This window comes from Patella vulgata, chromosome 8 (genome assembly GCF_932274485.2).
Source record: "Patella vulgata chromosome 8, xgPatVulg1.2, whole genome shotgun sequence".
Classification (NCBI taxonomy): domain Eukaryota; kingdom Metazoa; phylum Mollusca; class Gastropoda; family Patellidae; genus Patella; species Patella vulgata.
Genome location: NC_065886.2, coordinates 39,340,326 through 39,363,033, shown reverse-complemented (window position 1 = coordinate 39,363,033; position 22,708 = coordinate 39,340,326). Strand labels below are relative to the sequence as shown.

The following is a 22,708-nucleotide window of genomic DNA, read 5'->3' as shown; positions in this document are numbered from 1 at the left end:
ATACATTAAAAACAATGAAAACACAACACTAAAATTCTCTTGAACACTTTTATTGGTTTGACAGGTTTGTTGTGTTTCCTGTTTTATGGGATATGTCAGTGTAGCATACTCTACAAGTTGCCACATCTTTAGAGTTTTTTCTTACACCAAAATGATCCAAAACTTTAGATTTCAAATGACCAGGTGGTCGAGAAAGTCCGTCGTCTGCCATAATTTTACCTTCCAGTCGTGTTTGCTACGGGTAATAATCGTTAAACACGAAAATATCCGAAGATAATGACCGGAATTATCAGCTAATGAGATCGTTTAGAATTTATATAACGATTACCGAAGCTATTGACCTAGATTAACATCCAATGAACATTCGGTACGTCACCAATTTTAAATAAATTAACTTTCGTCAGCATACGGAAATTGTTTTAAAGGGAGGTCACTCTGTTTTAGTTATGTTTTCGAGTGACATTCGTGTCTTGTTAAATAACGTAAATTAAAAGTTACGCAAAAACAAAGTTTTTTTTAAATTTAAGTGGACTTAATTGCTTCAGGTCTTTCATTTTTTTCCATATGGTAAGGTGTACGTTGTTTTTATTTGAAATTTAATTTGCAATTGAACCGAATCGAAATTTGAACGTTGTAGATCGTGGATCGAACCGAGGCGGCTAGTGTCGGTTATCGGTGCACCGAACTGAATCGTTGCAGCTCTAGTGTCCACAGAATCTCGGTTATTCGTACCATTCCAATGACTATACAGCTGTCCTTGTCGGGCCCTACGTCCTGCATCTCTGACAAAGCAAAACCGTGCTGGAAAATCTGAGACCCCAAGGCTAGCTAGACAGCGTCTTTTTCACTGAGACATGGTGACTCCCTTACGTTTTACAGGATCTTCAGTTATTCCGGTTCATTCATCCATTGTCTAAATTAATGTACTTAATTACATAGAAAGAACTACTTACCATGTCAAAATCAAACATGGAACCCTCTCTGTAAAATGAATTTTGAACAATTTAACAAACTGAGAAACATGAGGTAAAATAATGTCAATACAAGGTCAAAGGTCGGAAGAGATTATGGTTTTCAACACCCATCAAAACATACAACATTAGTTTATTTTATGGATCAGTGCAAACACACATTACCAACATAACAAATACAATTTCAATCCTATCACTTCCATAATTAATGAAAATACTGCTAACAGACTTTAATGATAAGACAAGGATACCCCCCGAATCCTGATATTATCATTTACTTCTGTTAAATAATTAGATCAGAATCAGTTCAAAAACTTACTGTGATGCTGAATCCCCAAGTAAATGCTGAATAACCATGATATCATCTAATGCTGATTGGTTGACGCTAGTAGTCATGTGACTAGAAGCCTGCGCTAATACTCTTTCATTCATATCGTTCTCCTGAAATTAAAACATCAACAATTATATGAAAAATAGCAGAGGCTTTCAAACTATAGAAGGGCTGCAATCCACTGGTGGGTCGCAAAGAAAATTTCTGAAATGTGCTTTTTGACACGAAGTTCAGTATATATATATATGGCACCTTAGATATATGTTACACTGTCTTGTCTACATGGCATACACACTGTGCCAATGAACCTGTGGCCTTCATGTCTTAGAGAAAGTGTTATCCATCAAAGGTCAGCGTTCATCAAAAGTTTTAAACAACATCACTAAATAAATTTTGTTAGAAATGGATGTCTGCTATAAAGAAAGGGGGTTGGGTGGCCAAATGGTTAACATGGATCACAAGGAGTGTCATTGAGTCAAGTGGCATGGTTTCAATTCCCAGCTTGTACATGACAAGGAGTAGGGTCGCCTGTCTAACCCCATGGGTTTTCTCTGGGTCATCCGGTTTCCTCCCACTGCTAAAGACCCCTATATGCACAAGTGAATTACTGAAATAAAACTGAACCATGTGTTAGTCCTGAATTGACCTAATATGTGTCGAGTGGACGTTAAACCCCATTTCTCTTTCTCTCTTTGCTATAAAGATCTTGTGCTTTGGTAGTCATCTTCTCATAAAAACTCCAACACAATAATGGAATTTCAGGCCTTGCCCTGGTTCTATTTCCATTCACAGTGTTGGCTGAGAAAGTTCCTCAGTGTGGTTTCCCCTTGTCAGAGGAAAAATAAAAAAAACCTAGTTCTTGTCTACAGTATAGGGAAACGCTGCTCTCCAGGCAAAATTTAAACCCCAATATTGTTTCCTTTCATTTCCCACAAGTTCCTGACTGGAATTACCTTTTCTGTTTTCCATTTCATCTTCATATTAACAGGAGCAGTTTTAGGTCGATGACCTGCGGTTACAGCACCTGCACTACGTGAAGATGCACGGTCACTTTTCTTCACATATGTGTGACCTCCAAATTTATTCTTTGATCTAGAATAACACGAGACTTCTATATTAATTGTACATTTAGCATGTTAATTCCTTCAATAAATATTTCATAAATAATTATGTCAGTTATCCTAAAGATGCCTGATCCCAGTTTCCAATTGGAGAAAGGCTGAAGGTGATTAAACCTGTGGCTTGCATACATGACAGGCCTTATGATCTAAAATATGAATGTTAATAATAATGTGCATTTATAGAGTGAGTAATCCATCCAAGTTGCATGCTCTAAGCGAGGTAATATGTCAATGGCTACTGTGAATAATACATCATGAACATGTCTGAATTTTAGAATTAAACTGAGCTATCGATTTGGAACACTTTAGACTTCTTCGATTTTATCTCCAGCCCAAGAAACCATAAAAGAAATGTGTCTTGTGTTAATGATCTAACATATATGTCTTAAGTTTAGATTTAAACTGAGCAATCGAGTTGGAACACTTAAGACTCGATTATGACTCTAGCCCAAACAACCCAAAAAGTCATCTGTCTTGTGTTAATGTTAGACTATCTCTCCCTTGCCCCTCACCAAAAAAAGTAAATTGTCTTACTTGTATCTAGTAGGATCAGGTGTTATTTTACCTCTCCAATCTATACCAGGTAGTGGAGTGATAGGTAAAGGTGTTGATGATAACTGATTGACAGCTACAGGTGTAACACACGTACCATGTACAGCTGATGATGGTGGTTGACTGTAAAATAATCACAAAAAACATGATCAGTTAAATTATCAATTTTTTTTCAGTCTGATTTTCTATATTGTATTAGTAAGAGCAGGAGGACTGCACCACACATAAACAATTACACAAGATAAACCTATCGACAGGACACACAATATACTCAGAGATTTCATACAATAAATAACAAAATGAAATGAAATATTGAATTCCAACTTCAAAGGGATCTTTTATGTGCACGCTAATGCATACACAGGACCTAGGTTTTTCATCCCATCCGGACGACTAGACAGCTGTCCTTGTCAGGCCCCCCGTCCTGCACCACTGACTAGGGGAAACAATGTCGGAACTTCTATTGAACTTTCTCGACCAAAACCGGTAGCAAACCTGCGACCACCAGGCCATCGTGGCTCCCCAATAAATAACAAACGTAATTATCAGATCAAGAGAATGGATCCAGTGGCCAGATGTAAGTATACACTGCGCTGTATGTATCCATCTTGTTATTTAAAATGTAATATAAATTACTGAAGATCGGAACAAAAATATATGGTGACAAATTTTTAAGTGTAAACATGAAAACCTGGCAACGTTTCGAAGAGTATTCTCTCATAATAAGCTTGATAATGTTGAGAGAATACTCTTTGAAACGTCGCACAAATAAATTAGTAATTGTTATCCTTAAGTAGGTGTAATCGTTTAGTATATTTACTTACATGGGTGTATTGTGTCTCATTGGTTGATTTATCATGGTAAAATTAGCAGGTGATAATGAAGGAGTGGGTGTGGTGGGTAAATCACTTACTGCTGGACGACGGAAACCATGATTTGCTGGCTGAATCAACTGTTAAAATATACAAACATTATATAGACACATCAAGATTTTAAAATCATGAATTAAAATGGGTTTAAACATTCCACTTTTCTGCATGACACAATTATATGGAGAGGTGACAATTCGACGACAGTTCTCTCATTCTTATGAAGCAAAAAATGTTGAAAGATTTATTTCTGGCAACATTTCGATGAGGGTTCTCTTGTCCTTCTGCATGCGCTGGGCTAATAAAGACATGTAATGAGCTATGAGTGTAATTTTGCCCTGACAGTGGCACTACAGCCTACTCTTATTTCTATTTACTAGTGACAGGGGATCTTTAACATACCCTCAGTGGTGTACATGGAACATGTTTTTTTTATCCCATCCGAATAAGTCCTTGTCAAACATATCCTTTACCACAAAGATGGGAAAGTACCTTGGAAAATCCTAAGTATCTTTCTCAGCAAGCATGGTAACAAACCCATGACGTTCTGATTAATGTGCCAGTGCCATAGGCACCAAACCACTGTGGCTTAATAAATGGGGGAGTCGATGGCTATCCAAGAATGCCAGAATATGACATAAATATAAAAACAACCATGGTTACCTTTTCTTTATACTGTTCCATACCATCTGTAACATTATCAATCATAGTAACCAAGGTATCTAATTTTATATCAACTGCTGGAATATCTCTTGGTGATTCCCTACAACACAATTAATACTTTATCACTCAATAACACATTCTACAGTAGATATCGTTTGTGTGATAACTTTCATATTCTACTGAGCGATATCTCCTAAGAGACATTGCTTTACATGAATTTTATTTATACCCAAAGAATTATATTATTTATTTATCTGTGCGTGTAAGAAAGGATTGGGTGATAAATGAAATCTTCTACACGTCTTTTTTAATATCAAAAAATATGAACACTCGTCGATAATGTAAAAAAAACTTGGCAAAGACTCGTTCCTTTTTAAAATTATCGACTTGTGTTGATATTTTTCATATCAAAAAAGACTTGTTGGAGATCCTCTATATAACAGAATATTTTAATACTGATACATACTCTCTATATAACAACAAAATATATTAATACTTATACATAGGCTACTCTCTATATATCAACAAAATATATTAATACTTATACATACGCTATATGTATCAACAAAATATATTAATACTTATACATAGGCTACTCTCTATATAACAACAAATTATATTTAAACTTATACATACTCTCTATACAACAACAAAATATATTCAAACCTATCGGTATACCCAAATTCATTCAAAATGAAAACAAACGCATCATAACAAGGGAGACAATCCCCAAACACAAACCACTTAAAAAAGGAGCATTATTATAAAATAATAAATTTGTCTGACCTGTCAACATTAATAAGATGTCTTCCTAATGGTGTTGCTGGCGTGTGTGTTCGGGTTTTACTGGAAGCTGATCTGGGGACATCAGCCGTTAATTTGGGAACTTTTAACGGATAAAATTTGTCAGCAGTTTCGTAAAAATCTTCTAAAGTTTGACTGGTTAAAACACTTTCTTTTCCTCTTGGTGATTTTGAAGCTAGAAATAAAACCAAAATATCTTTTCACAACATTATTTAACCTTTAAAGTCTCTATAAGTAAACTACAGGTCAAAAAATGGTTCAATTCCATTCAGTCCCAGATCTAGTTGATCAATAAATGTACCGGGTCAATCACATTTTGGGTTCAGTGCAAGATTGTGAATTGATTTGATTGACTGGTGGGGTTTGTAATATGATGGACTTTTGGCTAAAGGTTTCTCACTTAGCCTTATATTAATCTTATATTAGTGGCTTATTGTTGTCTTTAAACGGACTGGCTCAGATTTGTATATTGATTGAAGTTTCAAACTTCTGTTTTAATACAAAAAATGTTCAATATTTATATTCTATTAACTTGTGCTACTCTCAGAATCCACAGAATCACTGTGGTTTTCGCACCGCACTGGACCATAGGCCTATGCTCTTTTTTCTTAATTCTGCTCCATTCACGCCATTGACTTGTCCCAGACCCCCGTAGGGGTGATGATTTTCAGTTTGTCCACATATCTGCTTTAACAGATTTTCATAAAATATATAGCAATGTCTCTATAAATCCTAACCTTTAACTTTTTTCCCATCTTTAGTAAGTTCTCGTATAAGTTGTTTAGTTTGTTGTTCAGGCATCTCAGCCGATTCATGTGCGTTATATCTGATATCTAAACCTGTACCACTTCGACCAACAAAATTCATTTTACCTTAAAAATAAAAATAATTAACAGAGTTTAATATATGATAATGAAGCCAATAAAAAGTGTACAAGGACTATTTTAGAATTTTACGGCAAAATAATCTCAGCTATAACAAGCTATAACAGAGGCGAATTTAACCATAATGGGGGCCAATTCATTCTGTGGCATTAGGGATAATTTCATATTTAAAAAACACTTAGTTTTATTTAATATCACTCTTTGATTGGATGTCCCCCTGAACCTTCGATCCGGTTTCTGCCCCTCTTTGCACATCATTGAGTGTATAACACTTCTTGGTAGCCCTTCTATTTTTGGATTTAGCCATTATTTTCAAACAAATTAAACCAACAATGAAATAATCTTAAAATCATGATTTTAAGGTAAAGTCCTTTAGTTATTAATAACCTATCTCTCTGTAACATAAAAAATCATAAAACAAATTGAAACACATATATTTCTGTAACATATTTTTGGGGGGAACTCCAAAATCTTTGGGCTCGGTTTTTACATTTCCTTAAATAGGGCCCCTGATTCTTCCTAGTACCAGAAAAATATATTCCTATTCTTCTCTTCCACAAAATAAGAATTATGGTGATATAATATACTAAATATTTAAATTTCATAGCTTACCTATAATATCCTGTCCATATGTTCTTTCTTTATTAAAGGCTTGCCATGTCATTAACATATCAGCTCTTGTATTAGGTACTGTGATTGGTCGAAAAACTACACTCTGGTCATTCTTACTACCTATAACAGATTAAACAACTAGCTACATCATACCTGATAATTGTTCACAATGAACTATCACCTGTATTTATGTATATGACATATGCAGATAAATTAAACCAACAGTTGCCATATTGACGGGCAGTTTCGATCCATTTTCCACAAACTCAATCATATTAGGGTGTAACGGTGATAAATTTAAACGTTTTTTAAAATTGAATACAAATTGTTACTTCTAGATGGTCAACAAGCTAAAACTGTGATTTTTCAAACAATTCATGAAACTACGGTCCAATACATGCCAATTTCGAAAAGGAACCAAGATCTTTGGGAGACTGTTATTTCAAATTTCGTCAAAATTCAATAAAAATTGTGACCTGTATAGTGTCCACAAACAAATTGTGAGCGGACGTCCAGACGGACAGGAGAGACCACAATATATGACCACATGAAAATGTGGGGGTATAAAAACTTACTTGTTCAAAGAACACAACTACACAAATAAAATTTGTTTGAAGCTCAGGGGGAGTCATAGTAACCAGTGAAGTCATAATGTTAATATGACGTCATAACTTTGATATAAAGAATAAAGCTAAATATAGATAAATGATGTCACGGTTAAAAACAGGAATAATAGAAAAGGTGTAGATTTAAATTACAGTCAGTTCATTTAAACCAATAGGCTATACAGAATATAATCTGTGGATCCAAAATGATTCTGCAATATTAAGTTTGGCTTTATCGTTCTGAGGAATTTTATCCAGCACAGTGCAAACATAACAATCATGACCAGTCTGGTACTAAAAGGCGTGATAGTCTGACCAACATACTGTTTCTTACAAAACTGACACAACCTACACCTTTATTTGTGAATGAACAACATAACTATTTTAATACAAGATAACACATAAAATATAAAGATCTGAAATGTTTTTTTAAAATACACTTAATTTTCTTGGATATCCCAGATAAAATTCTACTGCAACTAAGATTTCAGATGCATTGATATCCGTTAAAGATAAAGTTTAAATTGTTAGAAATCAATCTTACCTTTTATACTAGTAGTGGTAGAGTTATCTGTTTGTTCTGGTGTAGTTATGTGTGGATTAACCAGACTCGCTATAGAATGAACCATCTTCTGTGGACCTCGACTTAAAGGTTGCTGATAATTACAAAATATATTTCATTTATACAACAATGTCATTTAATCCCAACTTGTGACTTGAACTAGGATATCAGGAAACATGAAGAAAACCAGGGATGGATAAAGGTATTTAGTGCACTGAGCCAAAAATTACACAGAATCCCTGGGGTAAAGAAAACACTTCACCCAGGAACTATTAATTACAATTTTGGAGATTTATATAAAAACAAAAAACACACTTATGGAAAACAACTACATGTACGGCAATACTATATACTGGAAAACACCGGAAAACACCCGGAAAACACCATTTTATACTGAATACCGGAAAACACCGGAAAAACATCCCAAATACCGGAAAACATCCCAAATACCGGAAAACACCCTAAATAGGTAACCCGGAGCCTGGTCCTCTGTGTGCGGTTTTGGACCAAGTGAGCGCCGATGAAGGAAGGTCAAGGTCATTATGATGTTCGTTTTACAAATAGCCCCCCCCCCAAAAAAAAAAAAAATTCCGATTTTTTTTTCTCCAAAATTTTTTTGACGAAAAAAAATTTCTGTCACAAAAAAAAAAAATTCAAATTTTTCCGAAAACATGGTTTTACAAAAAACATTCCGTAGAAAATAATTTTACAGAGAAAAATACTGGAAAAAAATTTAGATTTTTTTTTTGAGAGAAATTTTGGAGAAGAAATTGTTTAAAAAAAATCTGAAAATTTAGTTTTTTTTTTCTCCAAAATTTTTTTGACGAAAAAAATTTTCTGTCACAAAAGAAAAAATTCGAATTTTTCCGAAAAATTGGTTTTAAAAAAAAAACATTCAGTAGAAAATAATTTTACAGAGAAAAATACTGGAAAAAAATTGTTAAAAAAAATCTGAAAAGAAATTTTTCTTTGACCGTAGGCGACCGCTCGCTTGTATGTTAATGAACTTATTTCATCAGCGCTCACCTGGTCCAAAACCACACTCGAGGACGAAACTCCGGGTTACTAAATAGCGACCGGAAAACTTAGAAGAGTAAACTGTGCCCGAGATTTTTTTAGAAAATGCAGGTTTACTTTGAAATAGTGCAAATGATACTTTTCCATCAAAGGATGCAAGTTCTTACACAGTGCAGTATAATTTGTGCAACAGAAGACATCTCGAATATCGATTGTCGGAGAAAACATTTTCTCGGGGACATTTTTTTCCGAATACGCATTCGGTGTAAGTCTTCAGCCACCAGGAAGTGGTTAACATAGTAATGTTTTATTACGATAGTAGTACATAAAACAAATTGGTTGCCAGAGGTTCTCTGGGAGAAATTAGCCTCATCGGCTAGAGTCCTCTATTTCACAAACAAAAACAACAATTGCCTCCTTGAAAATTTATCGAACAACCTTTTTTACAGAAGTCCAGCTTACAACTTCCCGTCAATGTAATAAGATAGAATATGTACTTTTCTCATGGACAATTGGGCGAAAGTTGGAGTTTTCTCAAGGAAAACTGGTCAACAAGTTGGGGAAAAAAGCTTGAAAAGTAATCCAGAAAAAAATCATGTGTGTGGCCCTCGGAATATGATGGAATATGTTGAATATTATTATGATTCAAGTGATTATATTTGATCCTGGAATGAAAGTAAGCTCAGAAACAAGTAGATTTTTAGCCCTTCCAACGAGATGGATAGTTCTTGGAAAGGATAGACACATTTCAGATTACAGCCTGTCCAAGAATTGCGTGGCATCCATTTCGTTTGGTGATTAGGACACATAGCGGTTAAACCTGGAATTTCAAGTCGAACTATTCAGAGATTTATTAACTCGCTTTTGATGATACTTGCCGTTTTATGATGCGATTTTTTTGTTACCTAGGGAGGAGTTGGCCTAGTCGCGCCTTCCACTAATTCGTACCACCCTGATTCCAGCGTTACTAGTAAGAATCAGGAGACCGGCGCAACCGGCATATAATGGGGCCCTTCGAGGGCAGTGTTTAATCTACTGAAACACTGAAATTTACTGAAAACAAAAATTAAAATACAAAATATAATATGGTCAATGATGGAGGTAGACTGATTGCGTCTTTTAAAACATTCAAAACATAATAGGCATTAACAAAATTTTGGAGAAAAAAAAATCGGAAATTTTTTTTTTGGGGGGGGGGGGGGCTATTTGTAAAACGAACATCGTAATGAGCTTGACCTTCCTTCATCGGCACTCACTTGGTCCAAAACCGTACACCGGGTTACCTATTTAGGGTGTTTTCCGGTATTTAGTGTTTTTCCGGTGTTTTCCGGTATTCAGTATAAAATGGTGTTTTCCAGTTGTTTTCCGGTGTTTTCCGGTATATAGTATGGCCCCTACATGTAAGCCTACTAGTGTATTTTAAGGTGACGTTTCAAAGAGTATTCTCTCAACATTATAATGCTAATTTGTTTTTACTCTATCCAGTTACTAAATGCAATTTAAAGAAGACTATATAGTTGTAAATTTTCTTAGAATTATTGTTAATTCCAAGGTAACTGATTCCCTTGTTAAGCTTGATATATACTAGGCCACGATCTTGGCAACCAAAGTCCTCGTCAAGTACAACCATGGAATGAGACCACTGATGCATATATAAAACAAACCAATTGACTCTATCTATGTGGTCACCAAATGTAACATACCTGGAGTTTTCTCCCTTTAAACTGAATTGGTGATGAATAAGCCGTCTGCGCTCTTGGGATGGACATTCTGTTAACATCAATAAACATGTTTTCCTGGTCGCTGTCGCCACATTCGCTATCACGATTTAACACCTCTTCATAGTCAACCTCGGTAGTTAGGTCAAGGTCAATACCACTATGACTATTGCTATTCCCGGCAGACGAAAGATCGTCTATCCCTGTCTGAGAGAAATTATCTGTTCCTGGCTGAGAGAAATTGTCTATTCCCGGCTGAGAGAAATTGTCTATTCCCGGCTGAGAGAAATTGTCTATTCCCGGCTGAGAGAAATTGTCTATTCCCGGCTGAGAGAAATCATCATCACAACTGTTAAGAATCTTTGAAACCTGAAACTAGAAACAAAAAAACATCTATCTGAAACAGAACCTACAAATTAAAATGGTACCGGATAAAATAGATGCTAAAATCAACATGCGAGTCAAGGCATGAGGTTTAATTTCCTGTCAACACATTTTTTTAGTCATTCTGAGACTAACATGTGGTACATTTAATTTGTATGGATGCAAATTTTGACTGGACAAACTCCACCAACTCTTCTTTAAATTTCAACTGCCAAGGGATCTTTTATATGCACAACAAACTGTACACATCAATCCCGGTTCTTACTGGACAGAGATGGCACCTGCAAGGTTGACACAGAAACTGTGTCTAGATGTTTGCATGGGACAAAAACTAAGGTTCTTCGTAGAAAGCATTGGCGTGCATGAAAACAGTTGGCAGAAATGCTGTTGTCCAGGCAAAATTCTCCTACCTTTCATTACACATGTAACCATAGACATAAAAAATAAGATGGTGTTTGTCTAAAATTGACTTGATTATTGTGATGCAGAGACACTAAACCCCATTCTATTCCTAATATATAATATAGTACATATAGCACCTGTAGTCCTATATAGATGTTTGACTGTGAAAGAATGGTGATCAAACCAGAGTAATATATACAATAAAGTATATATAGTGATAGGTACAGGATTATACTATTCTAATATATAACATGGGGATTATCTCATAATAAACATTATTACATACATATTATATACACTATCAGGCCAATTACAATTAATTCAATGATTCTGGTTTTTGTTCATGTCTAATTATATTGGTTCATTGACTAGGGTTTTGATCCTGCAGGGTTGGTAGAGAAAGTTCCTCGGGATTATACAGTCTCGTCTCCCTTTGTCAATGGTGCAGAGCAAAGTGCCTGGTAAGGAAAAGTGCATAGTCATTCGAATGGGATGAAACACGAAGGTCCTGTGTTGACATTGGTAGCATGTTAGGGGGGTTGGATGGCCGAATGGGTAGCGTGCTCGTAGTATCATAAGGTTTGTCATTGAGTCAAATGGTAGGGTCACCTGTCCAACCTCGTGGGGTTTCTCCAGGTCCTCCGGTTTCCTCCCACTGCTAAAGACCCCTACGCACAAACGAATAATTGAAATAAAATTTAACCATATATGTAAGTCTCAAAATGATCTAGCCTGTGTCCAGTGGACATTAAAACCCATCTGTCTGTCTGTCTGTCTGTCTGTGTGTCTCTGTCTCTGTCTCTCTCTGGTAGCATGTTAAATATCTAAATAAGAGTAAGAAGTAATCATGCTACTGTCTGGACAAAATCTTCCTCATACCAAAGTGTGTGCTTGCCGTCATTTTGAAAAAAGTCAAGAATACCCATTAACCCATTCAAATTCCTCACCCTATCCAATAGTTGTACAGCTGTGTTTAGTTCTCCAATACAATTTAACACTAAAGACAAAACCTTTTTTGAAGGATTATTATTTTTTTTGGCCTAAGATCAAGTCAGTGCAGTAAGAGTTATAACACTTATTTAAGGCCAAACCAGATGAATTTTGAGTTTTTCAGAGTCTTGAGAAATAATAGCCACTTGAGTATTGTGAACACTTTTTTGTTTAAAAATTTCAAAACTGTGGAACTAAAAGCTGTTATTTCTAAATTATTGTTTTCTCCCAAGAAATAAGAAGCAACAACTTGAAATTTCAAAACTTTTAAATGTGAAACTAAATGCCTTTGAATAGAGCAAACAGGTTATAAAAAGTACTTATAGTTTTAAATTTTATTTTTCCCCAAGAAATAACACAAATTTTAATAGCTATAACAAAAGAACAAAAGTTCAAATTAGTGTGGCCAATGTGGCTCTGATCTTAGAAGAACAAACAAGTATTTATTGTTTTAAAACTATTTTCTCCCACGGCCATGGTGAATTGTGTTCAACCCCTGCATTGGCTGAGAAAGTTCATCAGGATTATACGACATGGTTCCACCATGTCAGTGGTGTAGGACAGAGGGCCTGGCAAAGGACAATGTATAATCATTGGGATGGGAAGTCCTGTGTACACATTGATGTGTATAAAGTAGGCCGTGGCGCTGTTTTCCAGGCAAAATTTCCCTCATAGCACACTGTGTGGTGTATGCCCGTTTTCATTTCATTACCCCAGTCGAAGTAGAACAGTATAGAATGTCAAACCCCATTTCATCTCTTCCCCCCCCCCCCCACGAAAAAAACGAATTATTTAATAGGTGTTTCAACTGGTGTGGCCTAAGTAGGTATAAACTTGTGTAATAAGAGTGTAAGTATGGGTATGTCAGTTTATAATCCTATTAATACTAGCTATAATATACTGGTATAAACACCATTTAATCAATAAATTAATCCAATAATTAGATCAATACAGATCAATATATCATAATCTATTATACTCTTGTTATTATAACTTTATACGACATACCAAGCAATTAAATCTCAAAGATATTTATTTCATTTGATCTATTATATCACTTATTCATTCAGTCACTTTTAATACTTTGAAAACTAAATATATTATACTTTAACAGTTTGACTATTCGTTCATTTACTTTCATTCATTTATCCATTAACGTCTCTGTTCCTAAACACTTAGTAGCTGATACACTGGGTTCCTTTTTTTATTGAACAGCCCCAAAACATCGTCTAATTAGAACACTGGTTTCAGTAAGTCTGCACTGATAACATATCTTATGTAAACTAATTTAAAAATTTAAATCAAAAAGTGCAATTCGTGAAAAAATGATATTCTATTTTGAAACTTACCAGTAAATTATTACTCGGTAGTTGGGTAATAAGGGAACTGAATTGTTCAAGCCCAGTTTGCCGATCTGGGGCAGTGTTGGCTGGAGACTGCAGCCAATTGGTTTTCTAGTCGTTGAGATGACTGAGGTCCATTCGTGTACACACTGGATTGGATGTAAATTGAAATTTGAAGAAGAGTTGTCAGAAATGCCGTTGTCAGCAAGTCTGGAAATATGGCACCTGTCACAACCCGTCTGGTGCCTCTCATATTGTCTGGGTTTTTTCTTTTATTAGTTTTATAAATACGTATCCGGTACCAAGTTCAAAATACCTAGTTTTGTCTGACAACTATTACTTGTTAATTCTAGGCCTAGCTGTCAAGATTAAATTCTGGTCTCTAACTTATCACACTTGATCATAATCTCAAATTAGCCAAAATATGACTTCTCAGGCAAAATGTACGAATATATAAATAATTAGGCCCCTGGCCAACAAATTAATTCAGTGGTTAATTATGTTTATTTAGTTTAGCTTAGATTTGGTGAAGAAAGGTGATAAATAACTATTGTAGTTTATTGGCAAAGATATTGATTTACAGGTGTGACTATATACAGTCATATAGATTACTACTTATATCATAGTAACTAGAATAATATTATAGTTTTACATAAACACTTCATGATATTATGATGTAAGAGTGATAAAGGTGTGAAATAGTGTTTATTGTCCATTAAACACAAAGTTATTTTGAGTCATAAATCTTTTTTTTATTATTTCAATTCACTTTTTGTTTTAGACATAGAGGAATCAAAATAAAAAAAACACAACATAATTTATATGGAAAATAGTGTAGGCTCTTTTTCCAAATGGAAATGGAAAGCTGCACCGTATTTATGAATGCGATAGGACTGGATTAATGTATGTAAAATTATCACCTCCATAATTGTTCTACTCCCAGCCCAGACATGTCTTTAAATGGTATTTGAAACACGGGTACATGGGGACAGGAATTCCTTTCTGGTACCCCATGTGATTTTTCAAATTTGTCAATTGTTTAGTATGGTCTTACTGTTTTTCAAAGTTTTTGATTTTCTATTCTTCAAATTTGGCGCTAAATCATATACAACCGTGCTAACAAACTCATCAAAATAAAAAAGCATTTAACACAACTATCTTGATCAAACAAAATGGCATGAATAGATAACAATGATAAATCTAGAAATAAATAATTAACACAAGGGATTTAGTAATTGAACATATTAACAACACAAGGTACAATTTTATGGATACACAATTACTGAGTTTATTACTATACAACATTTTGACAAGGAAACTCTCGTCTTTATTAATGAAAACGAGAGTTTCCTCGTCGCATAGTAATAAACTGTGTAATTGTGTATCTATAAAACTGTACCTTGTGTTAATATGCTGAATTACTAAATGCCTATCAAATAATTACCTCATCTTCTGAATCACTATCCGGCGCCGGTGCATGATGTGTAAAAAGCTGATCAGCTTCTGAAAGTTGTGGCATATTAAAATGACCGAGTGACATCAACTTTTTCAAAGCTTCCCGTGCTTCTTGTTTCTGATTCTCTTTTCCAAATCTCTACAGAAGCAAATAAGAGTGAATGAAATAGGGTTTCACTTCCAGTCATTTTGGGACTAACATATTGTATGGTGAAAAAATCAGTGGTAATGGATTTTTTTTATTTTGTCATTGTAACAAGAGAGAGAGAATGGGGGAATGGAGAGAATGGGGAGAGAATGGGGAGCGGAGCCAGGGAATATAAATGCGGAGGGCTTAGGCTTGTTTTATTAATCACTATAGATGTAGGTGGCATACAGAAATGTGAGAATGGAAGACATTTTAAATGTGTAAAAACAGACGAAATTAACTTTTATTAATATTCAAGTTGAGCAGCTTGTACAGTGAAGTTAACAGCGGTAATTTCAAATATTTCTATGCCTCCTCTGTCCCATCCATACACCACTTGATTTATCAGAGATAAAAGAGGACTGCCATGTAACATAAATACTATGAAACACAATTTTCTTAACTTAATTATATGAAAGAATAAAGTTGAATGACTTACAGGCCCACTATGAAGATTATGTTTATTTGCTTTATACCATAAAAATACTTTCTCTACTTCTAACTTCTGTTGTTTACCTTCACATCTATATAAACACAAAACTCATACAAATAAACTTAATGTAATTTTAGATCAAGTCTCTCTAATTACCTTTCATTATTGTGGTCTTATTACAATTACAGTGATAAAAACACTGACAGGCACTAAAGGGGTTGTGTCTGACAAAGCGTCTATTTGTGTTTTACAATGTCTGTGACAGGTGCCATATTATACATTTAATGTGACACTTCGATTAAAGCCAGAGAGAAACAAGGTTTAACATCCACTCAACACAAACTAGGTTATTTCAGGGCTAACATATGGTTCACTTTTATTTCAATAATTTGCTTGAGCATTGGGGTCATAAGCTGTGGGTTGAAACCAGAGGAACTGGAGAAAAAACACTAATTGAAACCATACATCACTTGACTCAATGACAAACCTTATGATCCATGTGCACACATTAAAGAATGTGAGGTTGGAGTGCAGCAAAGAATCGTGATTCGCCTGTTGCGCAAATTCAATGCCCTAAATCATATGTGGGGATGGACCGCGGCGACAAAATTGTGATGGGTGAACATACATATACACACTTATTTATAAAGATAAATCATCTTGTGTTAGATAACAATAAGAGAACACTTGTCAAAACATTGCACCCTATGTATAACTAACCATTTATGTATTCCATATAAATGGTGAGCCATGGTGGCTCAGTGGGTAGGACACTGGTAAGGTAAGGTCCCTAGTTCGATCCTGGTGTTGGCCAAGAGACTTTTATAGCATGGTTTACTTTTGTCAGTTGTGCATTACGGAGGACAATAGACAAGCTGTGTCTCATTCAAGGACACGAGGATTTAACATGAAGCGAGGCTGAAGATTCACTGGTATTAAATTACAGCTTCTAACTAATGTATAAGGACTGTGTAGGGATTAAGTGATGTGGTCCAGGACATGCGGATTCAACACCAACCCAGCTTCAGGGTTCACTGGTACCAAATTACAACTATGGTAGCTTCTTAATGGATATAAAGGGATCAAGTAGGGATTATGTGCGTGGTCAAATGGGTAGCTTCTTAATCTATATTCAGGGATCAAGTACTTACTTATTTAAGACATCACACAACATGGTGGTTATAATTTGGAAGAATTTTGTGTCTTTTTCTGTATTTTCCCTTCAGAAACAAAAAATGTTAATCATTAAATAATAATAAAAAAAAATAATGCAATAAATTGAATATTAAGTAAATTTTAAAACATATTTTTAAGTGATTTTATACATAAAACTATTAATTTAATAGTATTTAATGTGTTTTTTTTAAGATTAAATTCTTTGAAACTCTAATTTTAGAGCATCGAATTTGAGTGACAGACTGTTATCCAGCCGGTCAACTTCAATGCCAGTCAGTCAAGGCTGGCAAATATAACTGAAACAAGACCCCTGGTCTATGTCTATCATATAATATTCCTAAAGCATTAACCATCCCAACACTTAAGCCAGTTTTCCATGTACGCAATGCATGTGCACGAGGGGCCCATGAGCATAAGGGCCCCTTATTCAAATCTATGTTGTGAAATGCTGTCAATAAATAAATACTATACTAAACTAAATTATAAATACTTATTGTGTTACAAATTAAATCACTGATCTTGTTAGAAGTGCCAATACACTATATATATCTACATGTATATACATGTTAATTTTAACGACCATACAGCTTTCTGTTGTTTAAGATGTGCCTGCAGACTCGCAATAATGAAAACATATGCACAATAATTTTATAATCTTAAAATTTGGTAAAACCTTTTTTTATCTAAAATTATCCAACAAAAATTTCTCTTTATATTAGAATTCACGATGAATAACATATTTCAGTCACTTACATCAAGTCCTTTGGTTTGCCAGTTATATGAGCTAATTTTAGGTCTTGTTGATGTTTCTCAATAACTTTAAACAAAGTCTTAAATGCCTGCATTTTCATCAGCTGGAAATAAACAATATAAATTTTTTAGGACCAACACATTGATTGTATATAATCGTTGATGTATGTTCGTGATTGGGTGCTATGTGGTGGCTCAGTGAGTAAGATGTTGTTTCATTAACCGCCTGGAGGTCCTGTGTTCAATACTACAGCTGAACAAGAAAGTTCATTGAGAATTTCCTGCATGATTTCTCCTTGTCAGTGGTGCAAGACGGCGGGTCTAGCAAGGGACAATTTATCATACAAAAAGCTGAGGTCCTGTATAGACATTGATGTGCACTTAAAAGGTCCCTTGGCAGTTAGAATTCGATATATGAGTAGACCGTAGTGCTGCTGTCTGGGCAAAATGTCCCTCGTAGCACACTGTACGACATATATCTGACTTCATTACCCAGGCGGAGTAGAACAGTTGGCCTTTAAACCACATTTCAGTTTGTCTTAATTTTTCAAAAATTTTATTATAGACTGTGCAAGTCTAAATTGTCCATTTTTATTATTTGTTGGTGAATTGTGCATTTTTTCTAAAAATCTCATACTAAAATGTACTTTCTGGGTAAATCTTATTTGAGAAATTTTGAGAATTACAGGATTTTTTTATGAAACAGGCAAGACCAGCACCAAAACCTAATTTTTAAAGAAGGAATGTCCCTTTAATTATGTATTAACAGGTACGTAAGCTGTATAGGATTTGTTAATTGTATTAATATAACAGTCAGTTTGACATGAAGGCCTTGTTGAGGTTATCAATCCAATAAATCTTATATCAATATTGACGCATTAAACACCCACTGTATATTATAGGGAGTGATCTTATACACCAGTTATATGCCATTATTGAAGGCCAAAGTCAATATACTTTCTAACTCCTGCTTGTCAAGTGGTCTTTAATATTTAAAGTGACATTCTCTTGAAGATAAAACATTCAAAACTATCCCACTACAGGTCAATAATATATACTTTTTAATGTTAAGATTAGTCCTATTTCCGGTATCTAATTAAGCATATTGGAACATAAAAAAAAACTTTTGTGACGAATAGACTGTCTTGTACAATTAGATAGAATTATTATTACTTTATTTGTCTAAAACAATAAAAATGGTGTGCAAAACCAATCAACATCGATGTAATGGTCATCGCTTAGTTTAACACTAATTCATTTCTATGTGAAGTTTGGACCATGTATTTCTTTAAAATAAATACACTTTTGATTCTATGTTTACAAAGCCCAGAGCTTTGACCAAATTATCTTTGAAATCACTCTGAAAATGTATCTGATTTGTTTACTATCAATTGTTCACCATACCCATCGAAAAGAAGGGACATGTAGCTTTTCATTGTTTGCCTAGTAATTTGGATAGAATGAAAAATGACTGTACACCACAAATTTTCTTTATACGATAATTATTCATCAAAAATTTTATTTTTATTCTTTTCCCATCCAACACAATAAAATTTCTTTCGATTCAGGCATGCGCCAAAAAATGTTACCTCTTGAGATATTTGTGTCTATTTCAGCCAGACTTGCAAGATTTTTAGGCTCATTTTATCTAAGATGTATTTTTATATATGTGAAGTCTTTGTAAGAAAGAGTTCCGTTTGTAACTTTCTATATGAGTAAATGAAATGAAATGGGGTATAGCATCCTACTTTTCTGCTTCTGCTTCCACTGAGATAATGATGACGGGCATTCGCCATACAGTGTGCTAGGAGGGAAATTTTGCCGGGACAACGGCGCTATAGCCCACTCTTATATCAAATTCCAACTGCCAAAGGATCTTTTACATTTACACAGGACCTTGGTTTTTTGCCCCATCCAAACAACTAGACAGCTGTCCTTGCCAGGTCCTCTGTCCAGCACCACTAACAAAGGGGAAACCCCTATACAGGTAAAGGATTTGAGAGAATTTTTGGGATATAGGATGGGAAGTTAATATAGAAATAAAAAATAGGATAAATAGATCATCTAATTTGAAGTTAGGAAGAAAATGGAACTGTATAAGGTCCATGGTAAGAAGAGATTATAGTTATGATTACTATTTCCTCTTTAATATGTATTTGGATGTGTGCGTGTCTGTTGCGCAAAATTTTTTTTAATGTAAACACAAAGTTTAGGCCATACAAAAAACAGTCTTGTTTTCAGATATCGAATCATAACTCAGAAAAGGCCACATGACTCAATTTAATTTACCAATTCTGTTTTAATAGGGATAAGAGATGTCAAATTTATCTTGACACAAATTCAGGTTTTCATTTTTATAAATGTCTTGCATGTATACCATTGTCACAGGAATAAAATTTCATACCATAAGATGTTTACACACAGGGAACATTGGTCTTGATGTGGAGATTTAATATATATAGTACACTACCTTAGATTTTCGTAAAGATCGAAGTCCCTGTTCTAGTCCATCTGATCCAGACATCTTTTTACGGACAACTGTCGGCATCTTGTCTGACGTGGTTACTTTGATACTTCAGATATTGTTGGTCAAATATTAAAAATCAGGGCAATTACAGCAAAATAACCATTCTGAAATAATTTCACAAATGTTCACTTTTAGATTTAGCTCAACTATTCAAATGGTCATCTGCAAAATAAAAATAAATGTTTGTATTTCAATCATGTGTTGATGTGAAAACAGGATAATATACATTATATACAAAATGTGAAAAATGATACAGTTAAATATCAAATGTGAAAATATGATCAAGCTATAATCAAATGCTATTTCTGCATTTATTTTTTTAAAGATTAAGTTTTAAATTTAATACATTTGTGATTAATATTTTCATGCATGATTTGTAAAAGTGCATTGAGATATAACGCTGCATTGATTTATATTGTTATGTAAATGTTTTGTATGTTGCAATTTAAAAGGGTGTTCAAGGCTAAAAATGTGATATTAATTTATGTATTATGCTATTATAACAAGTGTGCTTGATTTAGTCATAAGCAAAACATGCTAACAGTTATGTAAGTCTTCACAATCCACAGGGACCTTGCATAAAATGATAAATACCACGCTATTAAATAATTAAAAACAACATATATTTTTTTTTAAGTCCCAATGCACCATTTTAAGCAACAGGAATCACTACAATAGCTACAATATTGTGAAAGATAAATCTCTAATAGGTTCAACACTGTTCAGTTTTCACAAAGATATGTTTAACTGAAATTTCACTAATCTATGCCTATGCATTATCTAGTGTTGGTATTTTGATTTTCTTTTCTTAATTATAGGTTCAATAATCAATCTGAGTGTGGATTAAGCTATAAAATATTACCGGTAGATATTTTAGTCATAAATAACAAAGTCACATCGTTACTTTATTTTCTTTTTTCCACCCAAAGTCCTGTTTTGGCACATACTTGTGAGACACTATGGTTTAATATTTTAATTTATAATATATAGGGACCAGCACCAGTGTTTCTATAGAGTAACATTTATCTTAGCAAGAGTTTATTTTTAATTGATCAATTTTGTTCAGGAATAGAGGCTGATCATGCAGTGACCCCAATGTATGCAGCTAAATCTGTAGTTTAACATTTTTCTGCAAGTCAATTGTTTTCTAGATAATTGTAAACTATATTACAATGACTATATATGATATGAAAATGTTCTTTTCATAAAGCCATATATACATGTATATAATAAATTAATATTTATATAGATTTTCTTTTTTGTTATAGTTTGTGCTTATCTTGCCTAATTCGACTACTATGTATATTTGTTAAAGGTAAGTATAAGTAGGATAGACAGTCAATATTGACTGCCAATATTAATCTTATATTGCCCAATCATACGTGTTATAAAGTTGCAACAATATTTCAATATGCATGTCAATATATACCGTTAGAAACATTATCTCTGTCGATCTCACCTTCAAGTTTATACATTAAATTTACCGGTATTTCTCCATTATCACTAACAAATATACATCCCCGTACAAATTGAATGTTTATCACGACGATAATTCCCGATTAACCCATGACCCGTTCATAACATGGGATTAGCGTCCATAACTCCCGGTCGTCACGTCACTTCCTATAATAGACTCGAATAGCAAGCCACTTGCGAAAACTAACGGGTTCTGTAAATGGAATTATCGAAAGGGCTAAAATAAATTCATTTACTTTGTAATTCAGTTTGTGTTTCTTTCACAAAATGAAAATCTAGCTTACAAATTTTAAATCTTATAACACTAAAGCTTTCTCTTCTATTATTAATGTAAAATTTGTTGAGAAAGCAAAGGATGGACATGATAAACAAGTCTAGCCAGTCTGTCGCAAAAAGCTTGACAACCCTTGAGCGTCATCACGTGACTACATTGTACATAAATGGACATAACACTTATACCATAGAAAATCAAACTGAATATTGTGTCTAATAATAATATGCTATATTTTGGGTGTGTTTTTTTTAAATCAAAATTCCCCTATTTCTGATTGTTGCTTTATCTTGTTATTATTTTCTTCCCATTATTCATTCTCTACTTAAACATGCATAATGCAAGAGCTAAATTTGCCTATTGTAGATCTTTCTTTAGGCCTTGAATATTATCTTAATTATTAATTAGACATAAATTAACTTATCAAGACCATAATCAACTCTCAATGCCATCGCTAGCCTGCGATATATAGTGGATTTGAATACATTTGTGATCGATGATTTAACGTAAAAATGGATAATCCAGACTTTGTTTATTATTGCACCAATGGTAGTAATGACAATCCAGGCTTGCCTTAAATTGAATTGCTAATATCTCGGTTCAGA

At 34.1% G+C, this 22,708-nt stretch overlaps 1 protein-coding gene across 1 annotated transcript in view; it reads right to left on the bottom strand.

The window, feature by feature from the left end:
• Positions 1-22,654, bottom strand: part of LOC126830433 (uncharacterized) — a 40,288-nt gene extending 17,634 nt beyond the window's left edge. Inside the window, exons 1-17 of the mRNA XM_056102887.1 lie at positions 21,816-22,654; positions 20,300-20,518; positions 17,833-17,933; positions 17,055-17,123; positions 15,910-15,994; positions 15,273-15,422; positions 10,695-11,084; positions 7,957-8,068; positions 6,808-6,927; positions 6,049-6,183; positions 5,294-5,486; positions 4,508-4,607; positions 3,800-3,927; positions 2,958-3,098; positions 2,256-2,394; positions 1,291-1,412; positions 954-981 (exon numbers count right to left, since the gene is read on the bottom strand). Of these exons, the coding sequence (XP_055958862.1) occupies positions 954-981; positions 1,291-1,412; positions 2,256-2,394; positions 2,958-3,098; positions 3,800-3,927; positions 4,508-4,607; positions 5,294-5,486; positions 6,049-6,183; positions 6,808-6,927; positions 7,957-8,068; positions 10,695-11,084; positions 15,273-15,422; positions 15,910-15,994; positions 17,055-17,123; positions 17,833-17,933; positions 20,300-20,377 (2,091 nt within the window). The 5' untranslated portion in view covers positions 20,378-20,518; positions 21,816-22,654. The remainder of the gene's footprint in view (positions 1-953; positions 982-1,290; positions 1,413-2,255; positions 2,395-2,957; positions 3,099-3,799; positions 3,928-4,507; positions 4,608-5,293; positions 5,487-6,048; positions 6,184-6,807; positions 6,928-7,956; positions 8,069-10,694; positions 11,085-15,272; positions 15,423-15,909; positions 15,995-17,054; positions 17,124-17,832; positions 17,934-20,299; positions 20,519-21,815) is intronic.
• Between the last annotated feature and the right edge of the window lie 54 nt (positions 22,655-22,708).